Source organism: Empidonax traillii, unplaced genomic scaffold, assembly GCF_003031625.1.
Source record: "Empidonax traillii isolate 1590-97213 ecotype Southwest subspecies unplaced genomic scaffold, ASM303162v1 scaffold739:size655085, whole genome shotgun sequence".
In the NCBI taxonomy this organism is placed as follows: Eukaryota; Metazoa; Chordata; class Aves; order Passeriformes; family Tyrannidae; genus Empidonax; species Empidonax traillii.
Genome location: NW_020955932.1, coordinates 10,836 through 35,385, shown reverse-complemented (window position 1 = coordinate 35,385; position 24,550 = coordinate 10,836). Strand labels below are relative to the sequence as shown.

At 43.5% G+C, this 24,550-nt stretch overlaps 1 protein-coding gene across 1 annotated transcript in view; it reads right to left on the bottom strand.

The window, feature by feature from the left end:
• LOC114066123 (F-BAR domain only protein 2-like) overlaps positions 1–24,550 on the bottom strand; it is a 72,359-nt gene that overhangs the window by 47,447 nt on the left and 362 nt on the right. Inside the window, exons 2-4 of the mRNA XM_027900562.1 lie at positions 18,956–19,000; positions 16,615–16,687; positions 858–882 (exon numbers count right to left, since the gene is read on the bottom strand). Of these exons, the coding sequence (XP_027756363.1) occupies positions 858–882; positions 16,615–16,687; positions 18,956–19,000 (143 nt within the window). The remainder of the gene's footprint in view (positions 1–857; positions 883–16,614; positions 16,688–18,955; positions 19,001–24,550) is intronic.

The following is a 24,550-nucleotide window of genomic DNA, read 5'->3' as shown; positions in this document are numbered from 1 at the left end:
CTCGTACTCCCTGGAGCCTTTTAAACCTCCCTCGGTTGCTCCTGGCACTGCCCCCGGCTCACCTGATTGGCTGCTGAGGGCTTCTGTCTTGGGGCTGGTTGCTGCATGGGTTCCTGAACTCAGGAACCTCCCTGTACTGCTGGATCTCACCCTCTGGTTTTCCCTTCAGTCATGGCTGCTTGAGCCTCACCCCTACTATAGCTATAGGGACCTGCAATCTTTATTACATATAATTCAAGACAACATGCATGTTTATTAAAAAGAAAATGCTCAATTAAGAAAATAAAAAAAAATTAACATATCAATTTCATTTGCAACTGTCACTTATTTGAATTTAATAAATAAAATTCTAAGACATATCAGAGATCAAACTGAGAGCAATGAAAAACAGACCATGAATAAAATGCACTGAGATATTGCATTTAAAGCCATATTTTAAAATGTATATTCCTACACACTATTGCAAGCAATCACCCAGAACCCCATTATTATTAGAAGGGTTCTCCAAAGAGACAGTTGTAAGCAGAGGAACATGATGATGTAAAGCTGGGTTCTCTGAACCTTTTTCTTACTTGAAATTGATTAGTCAAGCAATTTAAACTATCAGTTTGCAAAACAGAGAAGCAAATAATTGCAGCAAAAACACCTTATTTAAAACTTAAGATTGTTAAGAAATATAAATGTATTACTGATGCATATTTGTATATACTGCTAAAGATTATTTTCTGAACAAAATTAACACTTCAACTATGTTATCAAAATATTAAATCCTCTGTCCTGTATATAAGTCAAGTTACATCAGATTGTAGTGCTTGACAATGTTAGCATATGCATTTGTGATGGAAATGTCTACTTACAACTAAGTCTGTATCTGGACACATCCTATTAAAAAAACAAACAGAAAACAATTATAAAATGCACAAATTATTCCAGTCATACAGCTCTTGTACTTCCTTAAATATTTTCAATTAATTTGAAACATTGCACTTGCCCCATTTACCTTTCAAACCCTTAAAATTTTTGTTAACATAGAATCATAGAATGGTTTGGGTTGGAAGGGACATTAAAGACCATCTAGTTCCAACCCCTCTGCCATGGGCAGGGGCACCTTACAGTAGATTGGGTTGCTCCAAGTCCCATCCAACCTGATATTGAACGTTTCCAGGAATGGAGCATCCACAGCTTCTCTGGGCAACCTTTGCCAGGTCCTTACCACCTCCACAGTAAAGAATTTCTTCCTAGTATCCAATCTAAACGGACCATCTTTCAGGTTAAAGCCATTACCCCTGGTCCTATCATTATCTGCCTATATAAAAAGTCCCTCTCCCTCTTTTTTATAAGCTCCCTTCAGGTACTGAAAGGCTGCAATTATGTCAGCCTGAAACCTTCTCTTCTCCAGGCTTAACAATACCAATTCTCTCAGCCTTTCCTCAAAGGAAAGGTGTTCCATCCCTCTGACAATCTTCATGGCCCTGCTCTGGACTTGCTCCTTCCTGTGCTGGGGACTCCAGAGCTGGATGCAGTACTCTAGTTGGGGTCTCACAAGTGTGGAGTAGAGGGGCAGAATCCCTTGACCTACTGGCCATGCTGCTTTTGATGAAGCCCAGGATGTTCTTGGTTTCTGGGCTGCAAGCTCACATTGCCAGCTCCTGTCCAGCCTCTCATTCACCAGCCCCCCCAAGTCCTTCTTATCAGGGCTGCTCTGGATCAATTAATTCCCCAGCCTGTACTGATACTTGGAGTTGCCCTGACCCATGTGCAGGACCCATGTGCAGGACCTTGCTCTTGGCTTAAATCTCATGAGGTTCCCACATTCAACCGAATGGCATTTAAATAAAAGAAGCTGAAAGTTTATGCTAAAAATATTGCAGAAGAAAAATTCTTAGTAAATGCTGAAAACCACAAATCATATCATAGTGAAAAAAAATAATCAAGAGAAGTTGATAGTATCACACTTCGCTTTGAATTAATATACTTTAAGCATCAGGTTTCTATGGATGATGTGCATAATAAAAGTCACCAATCCTAATTAAATAGTCCACACTCAATTGCAAAACATTTTGGACAATAACCAGTTCTTAAAGCAATGAAGACTATTCTTAAAGGGATTCAGAGCTTCTCTCTTCTGGAATTTCATTCTTAGATTGAGTTTGTCAAGCACACTTGCAGTCAAGCACCAGAAGATGCTGGAAAAAAAAAATAGAATATCCTCTTTGGAAACACTTAAAAAAAAGTTGTCAGAAGTAAGGCAGGAATTGCAAACACATTATTCTCAAGTGTTGCATTTTTCTGCTATAATTTGAATTTAAGAAATAATATTTTTAAAAATTAATGACACTGAATCTCTCTCACTGATGTATGCAAAAAGCAGAAGCAATTACATTTATAGTATTTCAAAATACTTGAGTAGAATACACGTCCTCTCTAATCTGCATCCTGACAAATAAAGCCATAAGTGGCAGTGTAACTGAATGACAGTGTTTTTATACAGTCGAACATCTTAAATGTGTATTTATTAAAAAAAAAAAAAAGAGAGACTGAAAAAGTCAAATTTGTAGCTAACTAAGTCATCTTTCCTGAAAGGCTAAATGGATTAAAGGTAAAAGCTACAGTGTCTTTTAAAACATATATGAAAACTTGCTAACATGGAAGCATTGATATGTAATTCAGTACTGGTTGTTAAGAAATTAACAGTGAGATGAAGGATCTTATCTCCTCTTGTATTGGGTCTGACTGAGCTGGAGTTCATTTCCCCACAGTAGCCCTCACAGTGCTGTACTTTGCATTGGCAGCTAGAAGGGTGTTGATAACACACCAGTGTTTTGGCTACTGCTGAGCACAGCACCAACACTGTAATATACCTTCCTTAGTTGAGGGCAAGATCCTGGGAGGGGACCGAAGTAGGTCAGCTGACCCAAACTGACCAAAGGGATATTCCATACCATATGACATCAGCTCAGATATAAAAGCTAAGGCAAGGAGCAGGAGGGCGGGCATTCATTGTCCGGGTACCGAAGCCCTGCTTCTCAAGAGTGACCAACCATCGCTGTTCATGTGAAATAGAGAATAAACCCTGCTATCTTTCACTTCTGCGCACACAAGCTTCACTTTGCTTTTTACTTTAAATAAACTGCCTTATCCCAACCCACAAGTTGTTTTCCAACTTACTCTCTCCCCTGTCCCACTGGGAAGGGGAGTGATAGAGTGGCTGGGTGGGCACCTGGGGTTCAGCCAAGGTCAACCCACCACACCTCTGAAAGGTCCCACACAAAAGAGAACAAGTTAGACCAAGTTTCTAATTGACTTACGTCGTATCTCCCTCTGCTGGATAATCTGAATTCACAGCAATAGAAACAGCTATTTTAAAAGTTACTTTACAGAAAAAAGAGAAAACAGATTTCTCTCAAAAGGTATAAGAAACAGATGTTATGACATCTGCTTTTAAAAAGCATCTGTACTCAAACAAGATGACCTGAAATCCATAAAAGTTCAGAAATATGAAAGATGAGAGGTAAACTACAATTGAAGCAATTCAATTCATAATAAAGATTTTCAAAATTAATGAGCTATTACGTCTCAAAAAGTAATGGTAGATCTAGTAGCATTCAGATGACTAACAGCAGCTCACAGAATCTATTCTCAAGATACAAAGCAAATTTCAATAGTCTGCAAATGCTAGTGAAGTGGAAAATGATGATATCAGGTTATAGATGGAGCTGCTTTTACATCACTAGATGCATGATCTTTCTTTTAAGATTAAAAAACTAGGTCATGCTTCTATTATAAGGTGGCATATTTCAGCAAATGGGGACTCTAAGGGAATTTAAGTGTTGTAGTTAAAAACTAAAACAACCAAATCATGCAAAGCAGTGATTAGAAAAAGAAGTGAAATCCTTGACTGAACCTGTATAGCAATATACAATAGAATACATTGTGTATAGTATTTCCCTGTGTATAACCATTACTAGACACAGTATCAGTATATGTCAACACTATGGGAGAGACCCCATGCTGGAGCAAGGGAAGAGTATGAGAAGTTCTCCCCTGAAGAGGAAGCAGTTGCAGAAACAACATGTGATGAACTGCCATTAAACATCACTCACCAAGGCAAACAGGATCATCCTGCAGTAGCGCAGGGGATTGAAGTGAGCAGGGCATATTTCCAGAGCCAGGGGAACTGCAAGAGAGCACCAATACCCATGTGGAGTTGGCAGCTTGCCCTAGAGCAGCTGATTCAGCATGGGTGGAGCCAGCAGTGACTGTTAGGTGGCAGTCACAGCAGTGACGACCAGTGGTTGTTCCCACTCTCTCATAAGGAGCACGTAGGAAGTGCAAGCAACCAGGAACTCTATGAACAGGGCATGTGACAGCAGTTTGTGTGGCACTTTGCGCAGGCAGAGCAAGCAGGTAGGTCTCCTGTCCAACCATCTGGGAGCAACTAGCAGAGGCAGTGAACAGACCCAGTAGTTGGTGAAGAAGGGCACAATGAGGTCTTTCCATTCCCAATCTTACTTGCATACACTCCCTCAGATATGGTTTTGACACATCACAGGGCTCATTCCCCTGTAGCTGCAGGAGTCACTGCACCAGCCATGTCAGAGGCTTCCTCCCAGACAGACCTTCTGATGGTAGATGCAGCTCTCCAGGTCTCAGGTTGCTGGGAGTGCGTGATGCATCTCTGTGAGGAGAAGGTGTGTTATTTTTTATAAGTTGTGTCTCTGGGTAAAGGAACTACAGAAGGAAGTGAACAGTCTGTGCAGCATTTACAAGAATGAGAGAGAAATCGGTAGGGTGTTCTCAGAGATGCTACAGTCTCAGGAGTCTCAACCTCCCCTTGCAGTGGAGATGCAGGTAGGCTCAGAACCCTGTCAAGCAGTAATTTAATGGTCTGTTGAACATGAAGGTTTGGAAGTTGGTCAGTGCCTGTACACAGATGACAGCTCCTCCTGTTTCTGAAAACTTGAGATGACAAGTAGGACTGGCACCTTTTACAACAGGTATGAGGCCCTGGAACTAGAAGGACAGTCAACTGATGAAGTGGATGAATGTCCTTCTGGGATAGAGGGGCCACCTGGGACAACACAATCTACCTCCTGCATCATGACCTCATCTGTTCAGAAAAAAAGAAGAGTAGTTATCATAGGTGACTCCCTTCTGAGGGGAGCAGAGGGCCTGATATGCAGACCAGACCCAACTCACAGGGAAGTCTGCTGCCTCCCAGGGGCTTGGGTAAGGGACACTACTAGAAAACTCCCTAGTTGTAGTGCAGCCCTCTGATTATTATCCACTATTGGTTCTTCATGTTGGCAATGATGAAATAACAAAGAGAAGTCCAATCAAAAGGGATTTCAGGGCCTTGGGACAAAGGATGAGGAGCATAGGCAGCTTTTCCTCAATTCTTCCAGTAGCAGGGAAGAATATCAAAAGGAAGAGACCGACCCATCAGATCAACATGTGGCTCCAAGGCTGGTGTTATTTGAAAGATGTTGGGATTTTTGACCATGGGATAGTCTATAGAATACCAGGTCTACTGACACAGGAGCTAGCAGGGTTCATTGATAGAGCTTTAAACAAGATTGAAAGGGGAAAAGGGACAAAACCAGGCTTGCCAGTGATCAGCAATGGGATGGCATGCCAAAATTTGAGGGACTGAGCGCCAGCAAGATTCTTCAGTCTTCTCCATGAGGTGTTGGCTACAATGAACCATACTTGAAATGTTTCTGTACCAATGTGCACAGCATGAGGAACAAGCAAGAGGAGCTCAAAGCCTTGGCCCAGTCCCTGAGATATGGCATCATTGGCATAAGCGAAACCTGGTGGAATGTGTCCTATGACTGGTATACCATGATGGACAGTTACAGGCTCTGCAGGAGGGATGGGCAGGCAAGGTGGTATTGTATGTATTGGAGGGACTGGAATGTATGGAGCTTGCAGTTGGCAATGGCACAGTTGAGAGCCTCTGGGTAAGGATTAAGGCACAAATAAATAATGAAGATGTCATCATGTGAGTCTACTATAGATCTCCCAGCCAGGATAATGACTCTGAAGAAGTATTCTTTGAGGACCAAGGGACACCTCAGAATCAACCTCCCTTGCCCTTATGGGAGACTTCAACTTGCCAGATGTTAACTGGGAATATCATATAACTGGTAAAAACAGGTCCAGAAGATTCCTAAAATACCTGGATGAAAACTTCATGGTAGAGGTACTAAGGGAGTTGACTAGGAATGGTGCCCTCCTTGATTTGTTGCTTGTTAACAGAGTGGATCTCATGAGTGAAGTGATGGCTGGTTGACGTCTTGGCCGCAGGGACCACAAAAGTGAGAGCCAACTTCAGGTTGCTCAGAGAATTAGTAAGGTCCCCTAGGAAACTGCTTTTAAAGGTGCTGGGATCCATCAATGTTGAGCACCACCTCCTAAGGGCGCACAGGAGCAGCAATTCCAAAATGTCAGAAGTCAAGCAGGTAAGGCAGAAGGCCTGCTTGGCTGAAGAGGGATCTTCTTCTGGAGCTAAGGCAAAAAAAAGAAAATGTATGCCCAGTGGAAGCAAGGTCAGGTGATATGGGAGGAATATTGGGATGCTGCTTGCCACTGTAGGGAGAAAATTTGTGCTGCCAAAGCTCAATTGGAGTTGAAGTTGGTCAGTACTGTGGGGGACAATAAAAAGAGGGTTTTTAAAATATGTTAATAGCAAAAGGCAGTGAAGAAATAACACTGACCCATTACAGGATGAGGATGGTCACCTCACAAACAGGGACAGAGACAAGGCAAAGAGGTTTAATGCTTTCTCTGCTTCTGTCTTCAACACAGATGATAGGCTCTGGGGGTTCCAGTGCCCTGAGCTGGAGGACCATGACTGCAAGAATGATCAACTCCCAGGTGACCCTGAACTTGTGCAGGATCTGCTGCTCCAGCTGGATCGCTATAAGTCTATGTAGCCTGGTGATATTCATCCCAGGTTACCCAAAGAGCTAACTGATGTCATCATGAGACCTCTCTCAAAGATTTCTGAACTGTCTTGGGATCTAGAAAGGTCCAAGTGGACTGGAAGTTGGCTAACATCCCACTTTTCAAGAAGGGCAAGAAGGAGGACCTTGGAAACTACAGGCCTGTCAATCTCACTTCAGTGCATGGTAAAATTATGAAGATTGTTCTGGGAGCTACTGAAAAGCACCTGAAAGATAACACCATCATCAGTCACAGCCAGCATGGCTTCATGAGAGGAAAGTCCCACTTATCAAACCTGATTTCCTTCTATAACAAAGTAACCCATCTAGTTGATCAAGGCAAACCAATTGATGTAATCTTTTGGGATTTCAGTAAAGATTTTGATACTGCCTCTCACAGGATCCTTCTGGACAAAATGTCAAACCACAGAGCTGGATAAACACATCATGCAGTGAGTGAGCAACTGACTCACAGGTCAGGCACAAAGGGTTATAGTAAATGGGGTGTCATCAGGCCAACTGGTCACTAGTAGGGTTCTTCAGGGCTCCATTTTAGGGCCTGTTCTCTTCAATATCTTCATAAATGACTTGGATGCAGGACTCAAAGGTAAACTAAGTAAATTTGTTGATGACACTAAATTGGGAGATGGTGAGTGGGCGGGCAGCTGCTGCACTCCTGCAGCTACATAGGGACCCGCTCCCGCAGCCCTTCACCATGCTGCATGCATAGGAGACGCTGCCACTCCAGTCTGTGCAGCTGCTGCCCTGGAGGAGCCGCCGCCATGGAGTTCAAGTGCACCAGCGCTGCTTCTACCTTGAGTCGGCGAGGCAGAAAGGGGCGAGCAGATGGCGGATGGCCGCCTGCCGTAGAGGATAGTCGCCAGGTCGCCAGGCTAGGCCAGAATGGGTTGGGCTACGCAGGAGCTGTGAGGGGGCAAGGTGGGCCTATGGGATTCCTGGACCTGCTGGAGGGTGGATGGGGTAGTCCCGTTTGGAGGGCTGTGGGTGGGCAGTGCAAGGGGGGGGCCTGTGGTGACACGGTGGGGGGGGGAGTAAGGTTAGGGTGGGGAGTGGGTTTTTCTGGGGGTTGGGGGCTTTTAGGTTGGGCTGGGGCTGTTGGAGGTGCCCGAGCCCCAGGTGGATGCAGGGATCCCTTACATGTGTGCCCGCCCAGCCCAGGGGTATATTGGGATTGCTTCTGTTCCGGCATTGTTGCAGTGAGGGTGGGATCTGATGGGCTTGGCTTGCCTGCGACTTCTGCCCAGGAAGGGTTTGTTTTGGAATGATAGCATCTTGGAAGGGTGTTTAGGGCAAGGAAATGTCCCTGGGTTAGAGTGCAGGAAGCTGTGGGGGAAAAGTAGGGAGAGGGGCTTGTCCAAATCATTTTAGTGCGGGAGAAGCCTGTATGCCCTTATGAGGTTGCGAGTTGTGCTGGTGGTGGTATTTGCCTCTGGTAGGGTCTCCCAAGCCAGACAGACCAACACTGAAGGGTCAGATAAAATGTGTCCATGGGCAGGATGGGCTCACTAGCCTTCCAGCAGTCATCCTAGGAGAAGGACAACTCTAATTTCAAACCCAGGCAGATGGAGCTCGCTTAACCTGTAAGGCCATCCATCCAAGAGAAGGATACTCTAATTAAACCTACATCCTGAGGACCTCGCTGTCACCGTCCAAGCTTGCTAGGCCCTGGCAGATGGGCCCCAGGAGTAAAGGGTGGGACCAGTTCTGTGCATTCTGAGCCTCACCTAAAAAATCCACTGTGCAGGCTCAAGGGTTATACCCACACTTTTAAAGCCCTGCAGCAACAGGCGAGGGATGAAACAGCAGGTGATAAAGGTGCATTGGAAGCTGCAGTCCTAACCCTGCATGCAGGCAGTTCAGGACATTGGTCACCTGAGACTGACCCCGGAGATGACAGCCTTGTTCAGCAGCATCCTGAATGACCAAGCAGCCTTTTTCAAGGAGAGCACTGCTTGCTCCACACGGAGAGGGGTCTAGAAAAGGAGGCCTAACCAAAGCTCATCTCCACCCTTCACCTGGTGGGTTAACTGTGACCAACAGGTCAAACAAAGATTAAGAGTCAAAGGCATACACTTGCCTTCAAAGGTGTGTCCGAATTGACACTCGCATGCTGGAACATCAGAACCATGCTTGGTACTGCGGATAGTGGAAGTCCTGAGCATCACACTGCTCTAATTGCCCACGAACTGTCACCACTCAACATGGAAATTGCTGCTCTCAGTGAAGTTCGTCTCCATGAGGAAGGCAGCCTTAAGGAACATGGTGCTGGTTATACACTCTACTGGTCAGGTAAACCCAGAACTGAAAGTCATCTCTCAAGAGTTGACTTCATGATCAAAAACTCTATTGCCTCTAAACTTGAAAACTTGCCGACAGGTCATTCCGATGGTATTATCTCCTTATGCCTCCCACTACACAACAAGCAACATGTTGTTCGCTTTAGTATATCTGCCCCAACCCTCCAAGCTGACCCTGCCGACAAAGATAAATTCTACACCGCCTTATCCAAAAAATTCCTGCAGATGATAAGATCATTATCCTTGGTGATTTTAACACCAGAGTAGGAAAGAACCCTGAAGCCTGGAAAGGAGTACTAGGCAAGCAGGGTGTTGAGAACTGCAATGAAAATGGTTGCCTTCTGCTAGAATTCTGTGCTGAGCAGCATCTCACCATCACCAACACTATCTTTCAGCAGAAATATAGTTTGAAGACAACCTGGATGCATCCTTGATCCAAGCATTGGCACCTCACTGACTATGTCTTGGTGCGACAGAGAAATGTTTGTGATGGTCATCACACTCGCGTGATGCCTAGTGCAGAATGCCAAACAGATCATCGACTTGTGCATTGTAAACTTAACTTCCACTTTAGGTTCAAACTTAAAAGGGGTGGCATTCCAAGGAGGAGACTTCAAGTTAACAACCTTCAAACAGCTACAGTGAGAGACAGTGTCCAGGCAAATCTTCAATCCAGACTCGAAGTTCATTCCACAGATCTCTCCCGAAGCGCTTTGGCAACTTATTAAAAATAACATCCTGCAGTCCTCTGAAGAATCCCTAGGGTTCTCCTTCAAGAAAAACAAGGTCTGGTTTGATGAAAACAATCATGAGATCCAGGAATTGTTGAGAAAGAAGAGAACTGCTCACCAAGCACACCTTACTCAACCATCTTGCTATGTAAGGAATGCAGCCTTTCATCTAGTGTGCAGTAAGCTCCAACAGAAACTTTGAGACATCCAGAACAAGTGGTGGAACAATCTAGCAGAAAAGATTCAATTATGCGCTGACGGGTGATTACAGAGGATTCTATGGGGCTCTGAAAACAACTTATGGTCCTACAAAGCAGGTTCAAAGCCCTTTACTCAGTGATGGCCAAACGCTTCTCACAGATAAAGTTTCCATTTTGAATCTATGGTCTGAACACTTTCAGACTCTCTTCAGTAGTAGACTATCAACCATGTAGTTAAAAGCTCAGCAATCCAGTACATTTCACAACAACCAGTAAAAACTGGATTGGATACTGCCCCCACTATGGGAGAAGCTCTTAAAGCCATACAGCAGGTGAAAACTGGCAAGGCAGTTGGGGTTATGTTGTGGTTTTAGCTAGCTCTCCCAGGTGAAGAATTTTCTCCCTTCCCCCCTGGATGTCAAGATAAGCACTTCAGATTACAAAAGAGCTAGCTTCATGGATGATGGCCGGACATTAGTCTCCTAGGAGACAAGGCAGATGAGGACTTGCACTTTTTTTCTCTTGTCTCCTGGGCAACGAAGTGGGAGGAGTTGGGGGGGGGCTACTGTGTGGCTGGAAGGAGGTTGGGAGGTGGGGCTGCATGTGGTCTCAGCTCTCAGCCCTCAGCGGAGCCTGCCTGTGAGGAGCCTCGCCTGAATTTTTTTTCCCCTTCCCAGATAAGAGCTTTTGTTTCTGTTTCCTGCCCTGGAGGTTTTTCTTTTTCCTTTGTTTTTTTTTTTTTTTTTCGCTTGCATCGTTTTTCCCGGAGGACAGAACCCTGCCAAGAGAGAGAAAGGGAAAGGACTAGGCAAAGCAGTTTTCTTGACCAGCCGGAGTAAGTGAAATTGTCTGGTCCCTTGCCATGGTCTTGCCCACCAGCCCATCCCTGGGGCTGAGGATGGTTTTGTCCAGGTGATTTCCGGACAAAAAGGCCAATCAAAAGTTCAGTGATGCCTTTACTAATTACATCTTTAAGAAAACGGAAGAGAAGACTTGTTGCGCAGTTGAAATTAGGAGCAGCAGCCATGGCCCCCTCCTCCCTCGGCTTGGGCCGAGGGGGGGGGAGAGGCAAGTGTAGCGCTGAAACCTCCCTTTCTCTCTGGTAAGAGAGTGAAGAAATAAAAGTTTAAAAGGCTAACTACTTGGACAAGAAACTGCTGTGGAAGAATTCCAGCCGAGAGATAACAAAGCCTTCAAGGTCAAAACTGGCAGCTGAAGCTGCAGCAAGAGAAGTAAAGTGTGAAGGGGGAGGCTTGCTTCTTCTTCCCCCCTTTTTGCTCTCTCCGTTTAGCAGGAAAAGGACTGAAAAGTAATCCCTGCCACCTGTAAAAGTTTGTTGGTGTGAGGAGACCCCCCATGCAGCTCACAGAAGAGATTGTGGATGTACCGAAGAGAATCGAGACTTTGTGAGAAAGACTGAGATAAGGCAGAGACCTGTTGAAGATTTGTAACTCTGAATATGACCCTGAGGGGAATGAAGCTTACGCTGGAGCAGAATGGTTAGGGTAAGCTTGGGATTCGTGTGTGTGTGGATCCATACTGCTGCTGAGAATTTGTGACTGAGAAAACCTCACACTGGAGCAAGGCGGCCCAGGTGAGATGTTGGGATCTGTGTGTGTGTGGGATCCGTGCTAGACCCATGCCGAGAAGTCTATCAAGGACTGTTCTCCCATGGGGAGGGACCTCCATAGGGAAACAGGGGTGAACTCTTAAGCCATTATCCCCTGTAACTCTGTGGAAGAAGATCCATAGTAAGCAAGTGTCCCCTTGCAAGCCTATGGAAGGAAGACCCTTCAGGACCTGGGTAACCCCCAACCTTCAGTCTTAGCCCAGGAGGGGGGTAGGCCCAGCCCTGGAGGCCAACACAGAGCGAGAGCAAGAGATGAAAAGTTCCAACTGCGACGAGAGTGCTGCAGAGTTAATAGAGAGAGAGAGCTGGAACTCCAAGAATGGAGAATGAAACTACTTCTCCTCCTTGGACTGGTATAAAGGGGAGAGGAGTATTTCTGTAAATACATAGCACTTTTACCTAAGTAGAATTATTGTAGATATAATTCTTTAGTAGTTTTTATTTTGTTAGTAATAAATGCTCATATTATTTTCCTCAAATCTTGCCTCTTTTGTCTGCATAAACCTTCCCTCAACTAGTAGTAATTGTGTGTGGGGTGTGAAAGCAAATTGACCCAGAGCAAAACCACGACATCCCTTTTCCCCTCTCCCTCTTCCCTTTCTCAGTGTGCAGGAAGGGAAAGAAGGTTCCTTTTTGGTTGGATTGGGTTTTTTCTCCGATGTACCCACGTACTGGGTTTCAGACATTACAAGTTCTGCATCTCCGGTGATCCGACGGCGCCCCCTGCTGACTGTGGTTGGAATTGCACCAAAAGGTGCAAAAGTTGAACTGTTTACTTCGCTTTTTGCCAGTTTATCAGTTTTGTTTCTGAAGGGGTTACTTGTCTCATTTAAACTGGGACAGGTTGATGGAATTCCACCTGAAGTCTGGAAGCATGGTGGCCAAGCACTCCATGCTAAATTTCGCAAGTTCGTGGTGCACTGTTGGGAACGAGGCAAATTACCATCAGATCTTCCTGATGCAGTCATCATCACCTTGTGCAAGAAGAAAGGAGATAAATCAGACTGCTCAAATTACCAAGGTATTACTTTGCTCTCCATTGCTGGTAAAATCCTTGCAAGAATTCTTTTGAACAGATTAATACCTGCTATAGCAGAAGTTCTACCTGAAAGCCAATGTGGTTTCAGAGCCAATAGGGGTACCACAGACATGGTATTTGTTCTCAGACAACTGCAAGAGAAGTGTAGGGAACAGAACAAAGGTCTCTATGTAACTTTTGTTGATCTCACCAAAGTTTTCAATACTGTGAGCAGAAAAGGTCTGTGGCAGATTTTGGAACGTTTAGGATGTCCTTCCAAGTTCCTCAAAATGATCATTTTGCTTCATGAGGATCAACGTGGCCAAGTCAGATGTGGCGATGCACTTTCTGAGCCCTTTCCAATAACCAATGATGTGAAGCAAGGCTGTGTTCTTGCACCAACACTATTCACAATCTTTTTCAACATGATGCTCCAAAGGGAAACGGTAGACCTAAATGAAGAAAACAGTATCTACATCTGATATTGTACCGATGGAAACCTATTCAACCTAAGGCCACTGAAGGCCCACACTAAGACCTTAAACCATCTTATCTGTGAACTGCTTTACGCTGATGATGCCTCCCTCATCGCCCACACAGAAGTAGCTCTACAACGTTTAACATCCTGCTTTGCAGAGGCTGCTGAGTTTTTTGGGCTGGAAGTCAGCTTGAAGAAGACAGAAGTTTTTTATCAACCTGCACCTCAGGAAGTCTTCCACCATCCCCATATCATCATTGATGAAACAGAGCTTAAATCAGTCCAGCAGTTTAATTACCTAGGAAGCTTCATCTCCTCGGATGGTAAGATTGATGCTGAAATAGACAACAGGTTAGCAAAGGCATACAGAGCTTTCGGTAAACTCCATAAAAGAGTGTGGCAAAACAAACACCTGAAGAAAAGTACTAAGATCAGTGTTTACAGAGCCATTGTACTGTCTACTCTTTTATATGGATCTGAATCATGGGTCATTTACTGCCACCACTTGCGTCTCTTAGAACGCTTCCATCAGCACTGCCTCCGTACAATCCTAAACATCCACTGGATGGATTATGTGACCAACACGTCTGTCCTTGAACAGGCAGCAGTCACAAGCATTGAGGCCATGCTGCTGAGAACACAGTTGCACTGGGCAGGGCACATCTCCAGGATGCAGGACTGCTGCCTCCCTAAGATTGTGCTCTGTGGGGAACTTGCCACTGGCTACCGAAAGAGAGGAGCCCCGAAGAGGAGATACAAGGACTCCCTGAAACAATTCCTCAGCCTTGGCCATATTGATCATCACCATTGGTCTACTCTGGCCTCCAATTGGGAAACATGGAGACACACTATCTATAACGCTGCTGCTGCTTTTGAGAACACATGCAAAATTGTTCTTGAGGAGAAAAGACAACACAGAAAAAAAACGTGTCTTGACGATACCGCCTAAGGAGACTTTCTGCTGTGCCTTCTGCAACCAGATTGTCTATCTCGCATTGGCCTTTTTAGCCATCAGCTCGCTTGCAGCAAGCGTGGGTCAAGTCCTTTCCAAATCTTCATTTGCAAAGCCTAGCCACGATGATGATGACTAAATTGGGAGGAGCTCTGCTTGAAAGCAGAGAGGCTCTGCAGAGAGACCTTGAAAAATGAGAGGACTGATGAGGTTTGGAGTCTAGGCCTTCCTTGGTAACCAGGTTGTAACCAAGGAACCAAGACCATATTCCCAGTATTCCATACGATTTTTACATAAGCAAGGGTATAAAGAAGAAGGGAGAGGAAGCTCTTGCTCTTTTTCTTCTGGCGGACTGAAAGCAAAGGTTCTCTGCTATCATTCTGCCCAGGTGAAGGAGTGAGGTCTAGTGGGCCTGGTTGGCCTTGAGAAGCAGATAGTTCAGGCAGTTGCTGATGCAGTTCTCTATCTTGAGGAAAGTATCTGGTTTTGTCCCTTTTTCCCTTTTCCCTTTTTTCTCTTTCCCTTTCTTTTTCCCTTTTGGGGGTTCCCTGAAAATAATATCTTAACTGCATATAATTCCAAAAAATATATAAATATATATTATTTGTTTTCAGTTCTTTTGGTTTTATATAGTCTTTTTGGTCTGTCTAAAGAGAGGGAGAGAGAGGGGGAAGGTTTTTTACTGTGGTCCAGGCACTGGACTGGAAACCAATCTGAGACAACTGGGCAATAACCAACCATATGAAGTTCAACAGGGGAAAGTGACAAATTCTGCACCTGGGATGGGGCAACCCTGGATATAGGACAGACTGGGGAATGAGAGGCTAGAGAGCAGTGCTACGGAAAGGGACCTGGGGGTCTTGGTTGACAGCAAGTTGAATATGAGTCAGCAGTGTGCCCTGGCAGCCAGGGGGGCCAAGCGTGTCCTGGGGTGCATCAGGCAAAGCATCGCAAACCGGTTGAGGTAGATGATTGTCCTTCTTTACTCTGCACTGGTGAGGCCTCACCTTGAATACTGTGTGCAGTTTTGGTCACCGCAATATAAGAAAGATATAAAACTATTAGAGAGCGTTCAAAGGAGGGCAATGAAGATGGTGATGGGCCTTGAGGGGAAGCCATATGAGAAGTGGCTGAGATCACTTGGTCTGTTCAGCCTGGAGGAGACTGAGGGGAGACTTCATTGCAGTCTACAACTTCCTCATGAGGAGAAGTGGAGGGGCAGGCACTGATATCTTCTGTGGTGAGCAGTGACAGGACCTAAGGAAATGGTCTGAAGCTATGTCAGGGGAAATTTAGGTTGGATATTAGGAAAAGGTTCTTCACTCAGAGGGTGGTTGGACACTGGAACAGGCTCCCCAGGGAAGTGGTCACAGCACCAAGCTTGCAAGAGTTCAAGAAGTGTTTGGACAACTCTCTTGAGCACATTATGTGATTCTTGGGGCTTTCCAGTGCAGGGCCAGGAGTTGGACTTCAATGATCCTTGTGGGTCCCTTCCAACTCACAATATTCTATGATTCTATGATTTCTATGAACTGACTGCAACCCCCATTCTCCATCCCCCTGTGCCACTGTGGGGAAGAAGTAGAGAAAATAGGGAGTGAAATTAAGCCCAGGAAGAAAGGAGGGGTGAGGGGAGAGTGTTTTAAGATTTGGTTTATATTCATTATCCTACTCTGATTAGATTGGTAATAAATTCAATAATTTCCCCAGTTGAGCCTGTTTTGCCCATGATGGTAATTGGTGAGTGATCTCTCCCTGTCCTTATGTCAACTCATGAACCTTTCATTATATTTTCTCTCCCCAGTCTAGGTGAGGAGGGGAGTGCCAGAGTGGTTTTGGTGGACACCTGGCATCCACCCAGTGTCAACTTGTCATGGTGGGACATCAATCATGAGTTAGAATGATGGTCTTTCAGAAATCAGTGTGCACATGATTTACTGAAAAAAATTTGAACATTTTCTCTATCTTTCTATACAGTACACAAGTTTTTCTAACAAATAAATGGAGCTTCAATTCTGCAAACACAGACATACAATACTTTTTCCACGTACAGAGCTACTACTTTGTTAGGAGTACACATGAGAATCACATTATCTACCATGTTCAAATGTAGAACAAGGGAGAACTACTTACCTCTGCAGAGGAAAGAATTAAACATGAGTAGATTACTATGAAAACATTTATATTATTTCTTTAAAATTTTAATTAGAAACTTTTGAAATAGCTGCAATGTTTTAATATTCATGGTACTACTCTAAACTTCTGTAATAAACTCATTTTTTTTTTCCACATCAGCTAGTTTTCATATAAGACAAGGTTTCAAGCTGGGAATATACTTACATAGACTCGATATCTTTTTCTTTTTTCATTATTCCTGAAAAACCAAAAGGCTTCCTCTTTCGTGGTTTTATCCCTGTGAAACAAACACTTTGCATTTAAAGATCAAAGAAATTAGTATATAGGTCAATATGTCAGACACTGGTGCATACCAATGCCAATACCTTTTAAAAGCTGCCGTGACAGGTGATACAAAAATCTAACAGTGGAGGTAGGTATGGAGCTAAACTAAATGAACAGAAGAATAAACTAAGGGAACATTATTCCAATATGTTGTTCAGTAACATAATGTACCAGTTTGGGATGGAGCAGTTATTTTCTTTACAGTAGCTTGTATGGGGCTGTGCTTTGGATTAGCGCTGAGAACAATGTTGATAACACAGGGATGTTTTCGTTATTGCTGAGCAGTGCTGACACAGAGTTAAGGCCTTTTCTGCTACTCACACCACCTCACCAGTGAGTAGACTGGGAGTGCACAAGAAGATGGGAGGACACACAGTGGGGACAGCTGACCCCAACTGACCAAAGAGATATTTCAGACCATATGACATCATACTTGGTAAATAAAGCTGGGGGAAGGAGGAGGTAGGGGGAACGTTCAGAGTGATGGTGTTTGTCTCCTCACTGTTATGCATGATGGGGCTCTGCTTTCCTGGAGATGGCTGAACATCTTCCTGCCCATGGGAAGTGGTGAATTAATTCCTTGGTTTGCTTTGCTTGAGCACATGGCTTTTGCTTTCCCTATTAAACTATCTTGATCTCAACCCACAAGTTTTCTCACTTTTACCCTTCCAATTCTCTCCCCAATCCCACTGGAGGAGAGACAGCAAGCAACTGTGTGGGGTTGGGTTGTCTACCAAAGTTAAAATGCATCAGCTTCATAAAAAAAAAAAAAAAAAAGGTTCACACAACACAATAATAACATAAACCTTTATAAAAGTAATCTCTGTTTTACATCCAACTCTCCAAACTGGGTATGCTAGACTATCACTTATTTTATAGAAGATGGGTGCACTGCCAGATTTGAGGAAAGGGACTCTGCTGACAGAAACTCAACAGGAGCTATTGATCCAGCCAATTCTGAATAGTCAATGTGCTTGGGTCAAAAACTGAACTCAGCTACTGCAGTTCAATACCCTGTTCTTATTTCCCTCCATGTTCCTGATACCTGCAAGCCTTTGTCTCTCCTAAAAATCAGCATCTTGGTCCTGTAAAAACTAACATCTCTTGGCTTCCCAGCTGATGCTGACTTCATGATTTCCCAATGCTGTAGCCAGCAATAATGCTGGCTCCCTCTGAGTCTAGAACCATGCCTTCTCTTTGTCTTTTCTTCCCTGGTTTTAGCACTGGATATATATAGCTTCAGTAAAGAAAAAAGTTTGCTTTCATACCCATTTAATGCACTACAATTAAAATATATTTAAATATTCCATCAGACTTATTGCCATGTCTGATTCTCTCCCCATTTTTTGCTGAATCAAAGTAGACTGCCAAACTTGAAACAAAATGACCAAGTGCAAGCATCTGATCCAACTAGTCTATAGTTTTATTTTGATGTAAGATACTACCTACAGCAAGACTTTAGGCAAAATGGTGGAAATAATTTCATTTCTATAATTTAACAACTGACAATTTGAGCACATAATTAAGAAAAACCTCAGTATTCCCATTTACAGAAATACATTACACAGCACATAAGGAATCTCTTCACTTTTAGAAATTTTCAGGGTGAAATAACTCAAAACTTCTCACAAATCAGGTAGCTATAAACTCAGTCATATCTTATAGTTTAATAGAGACAGAAATAGCTTCAAAACTATTTTTAAATGCTAGTCTGGGATTTAGTTCCTTTTTGTGCTTTATCCAGACCAAAACAATGACAAATGGAATGTGAGAGCAGTTTCTTAACATGTATTGCCTTTGCTTCAGTCAAAAGGCTTATCACAGAATCCCAGAATGGTTTGGGTTGGAAGGGACCTTAAAGATCATCTAGTTCCAACCCTGCTGCCATGGGCAGGGACACCTTCCACTAGACCAGGTTGTACCAAGCCCCATCCAACATGTCCTTGAACACTTCTAGGGATGGGGCAGCCACAGCTTTCCTGGGCAACCTGTTTCAGTACCTGACCATTCTCACAGTAAAGAATTACTTCCTCATAGCTAATCTAAAACTACCTGCATAAAGTATTTTAGGTTTCATTTCCATAGAAGTTTGTTTCTCAAAAGAAAAATAGCTTTTTGGTCTATTGGAATATAGAAATTAAAATGTGAATATTCTTGTCTCCTTAGGTTCAGGTCCTATACACAGGATTCTTAGGTAAATAACTACGTTACAGCAACTCACCTTCAACTGCATTGGATGTGTAACATTCCTCAAATTCAATAGGGCCTTTAAGAAATAAAATCAAAGATAAACATTAGGTTAAATTTAATCTCAAATGAAGGTTAAACCCTAAGATATTTTAACAACTATTAATATATTCTGAAAATACTAAATAATATAAATAAAAATTTAGGTGGCAACTGAAAACCACAATTTCTCTGCCAATGGTCAAACACTGCAAAATCATACATGTACAGTGGATCATTAAATATTTTCACTCTTTCATACTGAAAAAATTAAAATACTAGTCCACTCTGTCTAAATGCAATTTAATTTCCTATGTTATTATAACCACATGAAAATTTTTTGATTTATTTCCTCTTCTCATTCTAAATTGCATCTATAATGTAGTGCAAGGCTTTTAACTTATCTTCTTTTAATGGACAAGAGCTATGTAAAAAAAATAAAAAAGGTAAAAGCATGACAGGAAGTATGTGGGAGACTAGTTACCCAGGACATGGAGAAGGCTGAGGTACTGAATAACTTTTTTGCCTTGGTCTTCACAAACAAGTGCTCCAGCCACACCACCCGGGGTACAGAAGGTGAAGGACAGGGATTGGAAAAATGAAGAACCACTAGCTGTAGGAGAAGACCAGGTCTAAGACCCACAGTTGGACTTGATGATCTTAAAATTCTTTTCCAACCTTAACAATTCTATGATTTTATGAAAAGAAGTTTGGCCAGTAGGTTGAGGGAGGTGATTCTTCCCCTCTGCTCTCCTCTGGTGAGACCCCAACTGGTGTACTGCATCCAGGTCTGGGGCCCCCAACACAAGAAAGATGGAGACCTGTTGGAGCGAGTCCAGGGGAGGTCCAGGAAGATGATCAAAGGGCTGGACTACCTTTCCTATGAAGATAGGCTGAGAGAGTTGGGTCTGTTAAACCTGAAGAAGAGAAGGCTCCAGGGAGACCTTAGAGCAGCCTTCCAGTACTTAAAGGAGGCCTACAAGAAGGCTGGAGAGGAACTTTTTGCAAAGGCATGTAGTGATAGGACAAGGGGGAATGGTTTTAAACTGAAAGAGGGTAGGTTTAGATTGGATATTAGGAAGAAATTCTTTACTGTGAGGGTGGTGAGGCACTGCAACAGGTTGCCCAGAAAAGCTGCGGGGGCCCTGAGCAATCTGGTTTAGTGGAAGATGTCCCTGCCCATGGCAGGAGGGTTGAAACTGGATGAGTTTTAAGGTTCCTTCCAACCCAAATCATTTTGTGATTATATAATTCTATAACTATAGCCCTAATTTTGAGATTCATGTTTTTTCTGTTTCCTCTTCATAGCCAAATATCTGGACAGCTAAAAATTATGTGCAGAATCTTAAACATAGCAATAAAGAAGATAAAAACTTTAAAAAAATCTTTAAGACTACACAGGACAAAAAAGTTGAGAGCACTGGTTAAAAGTGCCCTATCTAAATAAATTTATTATTATGGTTTCCCATTATAGTTATGTGACAGATGCACTCAACCCCTTAACTGAACTAGGAGAAGTTTGGTACAGGCTCCAAAGGACATAAAAGTCTGAGCTGTAGAAAGGCCAAGAGTTTATCTAGTTCCAATATGTTCTCTGAAAACCCACAAAGGGGCAGAGTGACCCAGTGAGCATCAATGCTTATGAGCTTGGAACACCAATCATGCGATGAACACATGAGCAGCAAGTGATTTTTCCAAAACTCATTTATCAAGGAACAAAGAAAATTGTGGGTACAAGGAGTCTCATGCATACCTTTCCCATTGTATGCAATTTGACTACAAGCCAACCACTTTATTCCATAAATATGACAGGCTAAGTGAGCCTTCTTTGAGCTCTCCCTGCTAAGCATCTGGCTCCATGGCAGTGATCTTCCCTTGAGCTGGGATGCCTCTCAAGGTTGCTCCTCGAGGTCAAGAGATCTCTTCCCAAGTGCAGTTCTTTGGTAAGTGACTGATATCGCTTATAACATTATAATATAGAGCACTAAGATTTTGTCTTGGTAACTTTGATCACTGTTAAATCCTTTGTGCAGTACAGTAATAGAGCAAACCTTGCTATCAAACTTTGTCACACTTTTATAACATCATATTTCAATAAAACCACTTTTGCCAATACTTTAGGCTGTGGTTCTTAAAGTGGTCTAAATTTCCCATTAACGACAAATTGGAGTAGTTAGTAGGATCCTAGAGCAGGATTTCTTCTAATCGAAGAAAGATCTTTTTAACACAAAGTTTCTGTATTTTGTCCATTACAGTTGCCTAACATTTGTCTTTGAGGGTGTTTTATTTACAACTTGGTAAGAGACAAATACTCATGCTTAGTACTGAAACACACACAGATATAATGATCAGATTAGTAATTTAAATTTTATTTAATAGAGGTCAGCTTACCCCCCAAAACTTCACCTCACTATTGCAACAATGTATTCTTTTCTCATTGAGAAGACTATAAAACACGATCTGAGAAACTCTCAATTACTGAAGAATTGGCAGAGATAGTAATGAGATGGAAGTCATGCAAAAAAATTCAGTAAGCAGGTCCCACTTTTCTCTACAAAGTCAACTTGTAAATGGACCTGCCCTACCAGGCAGGAGTATCTTCTGATTTATTATTAAATCCCTTGGAGTAAATTAAAGTAAAATGATACTAGATTATCAGTGTTTGCAGATATATATATATATAGGATTTATTTTAGAACAATTTGGTTGCAAAGTAAAATAGGTATGTAGTTGTTTTGGTTGTTATTATCTATAGTAATATGGCAATATAAAGCATAAAGGTATTGAAAAGCAAAACAGGTATTTAGCCATTTAGGTTGCTATATAGCCACCCAAGAAATATGTAAGGGAAAAGAGAGAAAGAAAGAGAGAAAAGAAAAAAGTTTTATAGAGATTCAAAGGTCTCTGCCAAACCTGGTTGTTGTTGTCATTGGTGTCTTAGTCCGTTGGGGAGTGATGGAGAAGCCCACACAAAATTCAGTGGGTATATATACCCTGAGAAACCCTCCTGGGGGGGAGGGGCGACTGCTTTTGCAGAGCCTGGAGGTATTGGTTTTTGCAAAGTCATTTAGACTTGGAGGGGAGGGGGCCACCCCAGAGGCATCCCTGCTAAAAGCCAGGCATTCTCTAGGGCAATTATAGTCACCACTCAAAGGTTTCCATCAAACTTGGTTGTTGTTGTAGTTGGTGTCTTGGTCCATCAGGGGGAGGTGAGGGACAGAAGCCTGTGAATCAAAATTTGGTGGGTTTATATACCCTGAGAAACCCTCCTGGTGCCACCTCCTGAAGGGAGGGGGGTGGTCACTTTTGCAGAGGCTGGAAACCCTTGTCTTTGCAAAGTCATTTAGCCTTGGGTGGGGGAGGAAGGGGAGGGGAGGCACCGCAGCTAAAACCCAGTCATTCTCTAGGGCAGTCATGGGTGTGTGCACAAAGGTTACTTTTGACACAGTCTGGCTCATAGGAGATAAGCATCACACCCCAGGAGAGTGCCACTGGTCTCCTTTAGATAAACATCACACACCTAAAAGAAGCATCACACACATAAGACCCCCTAGGGCCTCACAAATCTAACAGCTTGTGGGCTATGGCCTCCTCCCTTCAGCCTTATCTTCAATCCCCTGGAAGAAGGCTTGCACAGCTCTCTTCAGTAGCAATGTTGTAAGACAATTTAAAAAGTCCAGTTCCTCACAACGGTTTCTTCTTAATGGCTTCACCAAAATGAGCAGAGTTAATAGACAAGTCCCTTCTCACCACACACCCTCTCTCCTTCCCTGGAATCTACTAGCTGCTTTATTGCAAGAAAGATAAATAACAACCATGACAACAGCTCTACATAAAGAAAAAAAGAGATGGATCATTGTCATAGGACACTCCCTTCTGAAGGGAACAGAAGGCACCATATGCAGATTGGACCCACTCCTTAGGGAAGTCTGCTGCCTCCCTGGGGCCCAGGTTCAAGATGTGAAGAGAAAGCTTCCTACCCTGGTACAGCCCTCAGATTATTATCCATTATTGACTTTTTAGGTAGGCAGTGATGAAGCCCTTCACCTTCGAGAGTGTTTTGCCTGTCTAGAGCTTGCCACTGGTAATGAAAGGCTCCAGTGTTTATGGGTATGAATCAGAGGGAAGGCAAAAAATGCAGATATCCTGATGGGAGTCTGTTATAGACCACCTAACCAGGATGAGGAGGCAGATGAAATATTCTATAAGAAGCTGGGAGGTCTAATGATCACTGGCCCTTGTTCTCGTGGGGGATTTCAACTTGCCAGATATCTGCTGGAAATACAACACAGGAGAAAGAAAACAGTCCAGAAGGTTCCAGGAGTATGTGTAAGATAATAACTTCCTGACATAGCTGGTGAGTGAACCAACTAGGAAAGGTGCCCTGCTGGACCTGTTGTTTGTGAACACAGAAGGACTGGTGGGTGATGTGATGATTGGAGGCAGTCTTGGGCACAGCAATGACATGATGAAAGAGATTTCAATTCTTAGAGAAGGAGGAGTGCTAGCAGAACCGCTCCTTTGGACTTCCAGAGGGCAGACTTTGGCCTGTTTAGGAGACTGGTTGAGACAGTCCCTTGGGCAGTGGACCTGAAGGGCAAAGGGGTCCAGGAACGCTGGACACTTTTCAAGAAAGAAATCTTCAAGGTTCAGGAAGAGGCTGTCCCTATGTGCTGAAAGATGAGACAGCAGGGAAGAAGGCCAACCTGGCTGAACAGTGACATTTTCAAAGAATCAGAGCATCACAGAATATGCTTAGTTGGAAGGGACCTACAGGGATCATCAAGTCCAACTCTTAGCCTTGCACAGGACCATCCCCAAGAATCACACCATCATGAGATCGTCTCTGGTGACAAGGAGCAGATCAAGGAGGGCATCTTTCCTAGTTGGTTCCCTTAAGGACCTGTTCCGATTTGTTGGAACACAGGAAAAAAAGGAGTTTAGTACCTTTGGAAGAAGGGGCAGGAAACTCAGTGGAATGTCCTGTGTTCAGATTTGGGTCTCTCGCTACAAGAAAGACATTGAGGTGCTGGAACATGTCCAAAGTAGGGCAATGTAGGGTTGTGGTGGTACATCTCCACCATCCTTCCATCCTTTGCTCTGCTCTATTATCTCAGAAGTTCCTGTTAAGCTTCAACCAAACCAGCTGAGAAGTGAAGCATCCATTGACCATACCAATTGGGCTGTGAGGCACTCCCTGGTTGTACCAGGTGCTCTTGCATGGTAAGGGTGGGAACAACCAGAAACAACAGCAGCCTGACCAAGGTGCACATCAAAGGATAAGCAGTTATCCTTTGTAACCTTGGTAAACCATTTACCTGAATCATAGCCCTAGTGTAATGGTACCATCTGTTATAGTTTCTTTTTCTTTTTCACTAGCTTCTGGTGAATTTTTTCACACCAACCACTTGGCTGGGGGTGAGTTTTTCAGGTTTTGGTATTTGCTCAGCTTAGACCTTAATGACTGTCCTACTGATATGCTAATGGCTTCTCTTTGCAAGAAACAGAACTCTTTTATTATCCTCTCCCCAAGGCAAGGGGGGAAGGTAGATTTTTTTTTTTTTCTGTGTGGTTTTGGCCAAAGTGGTCG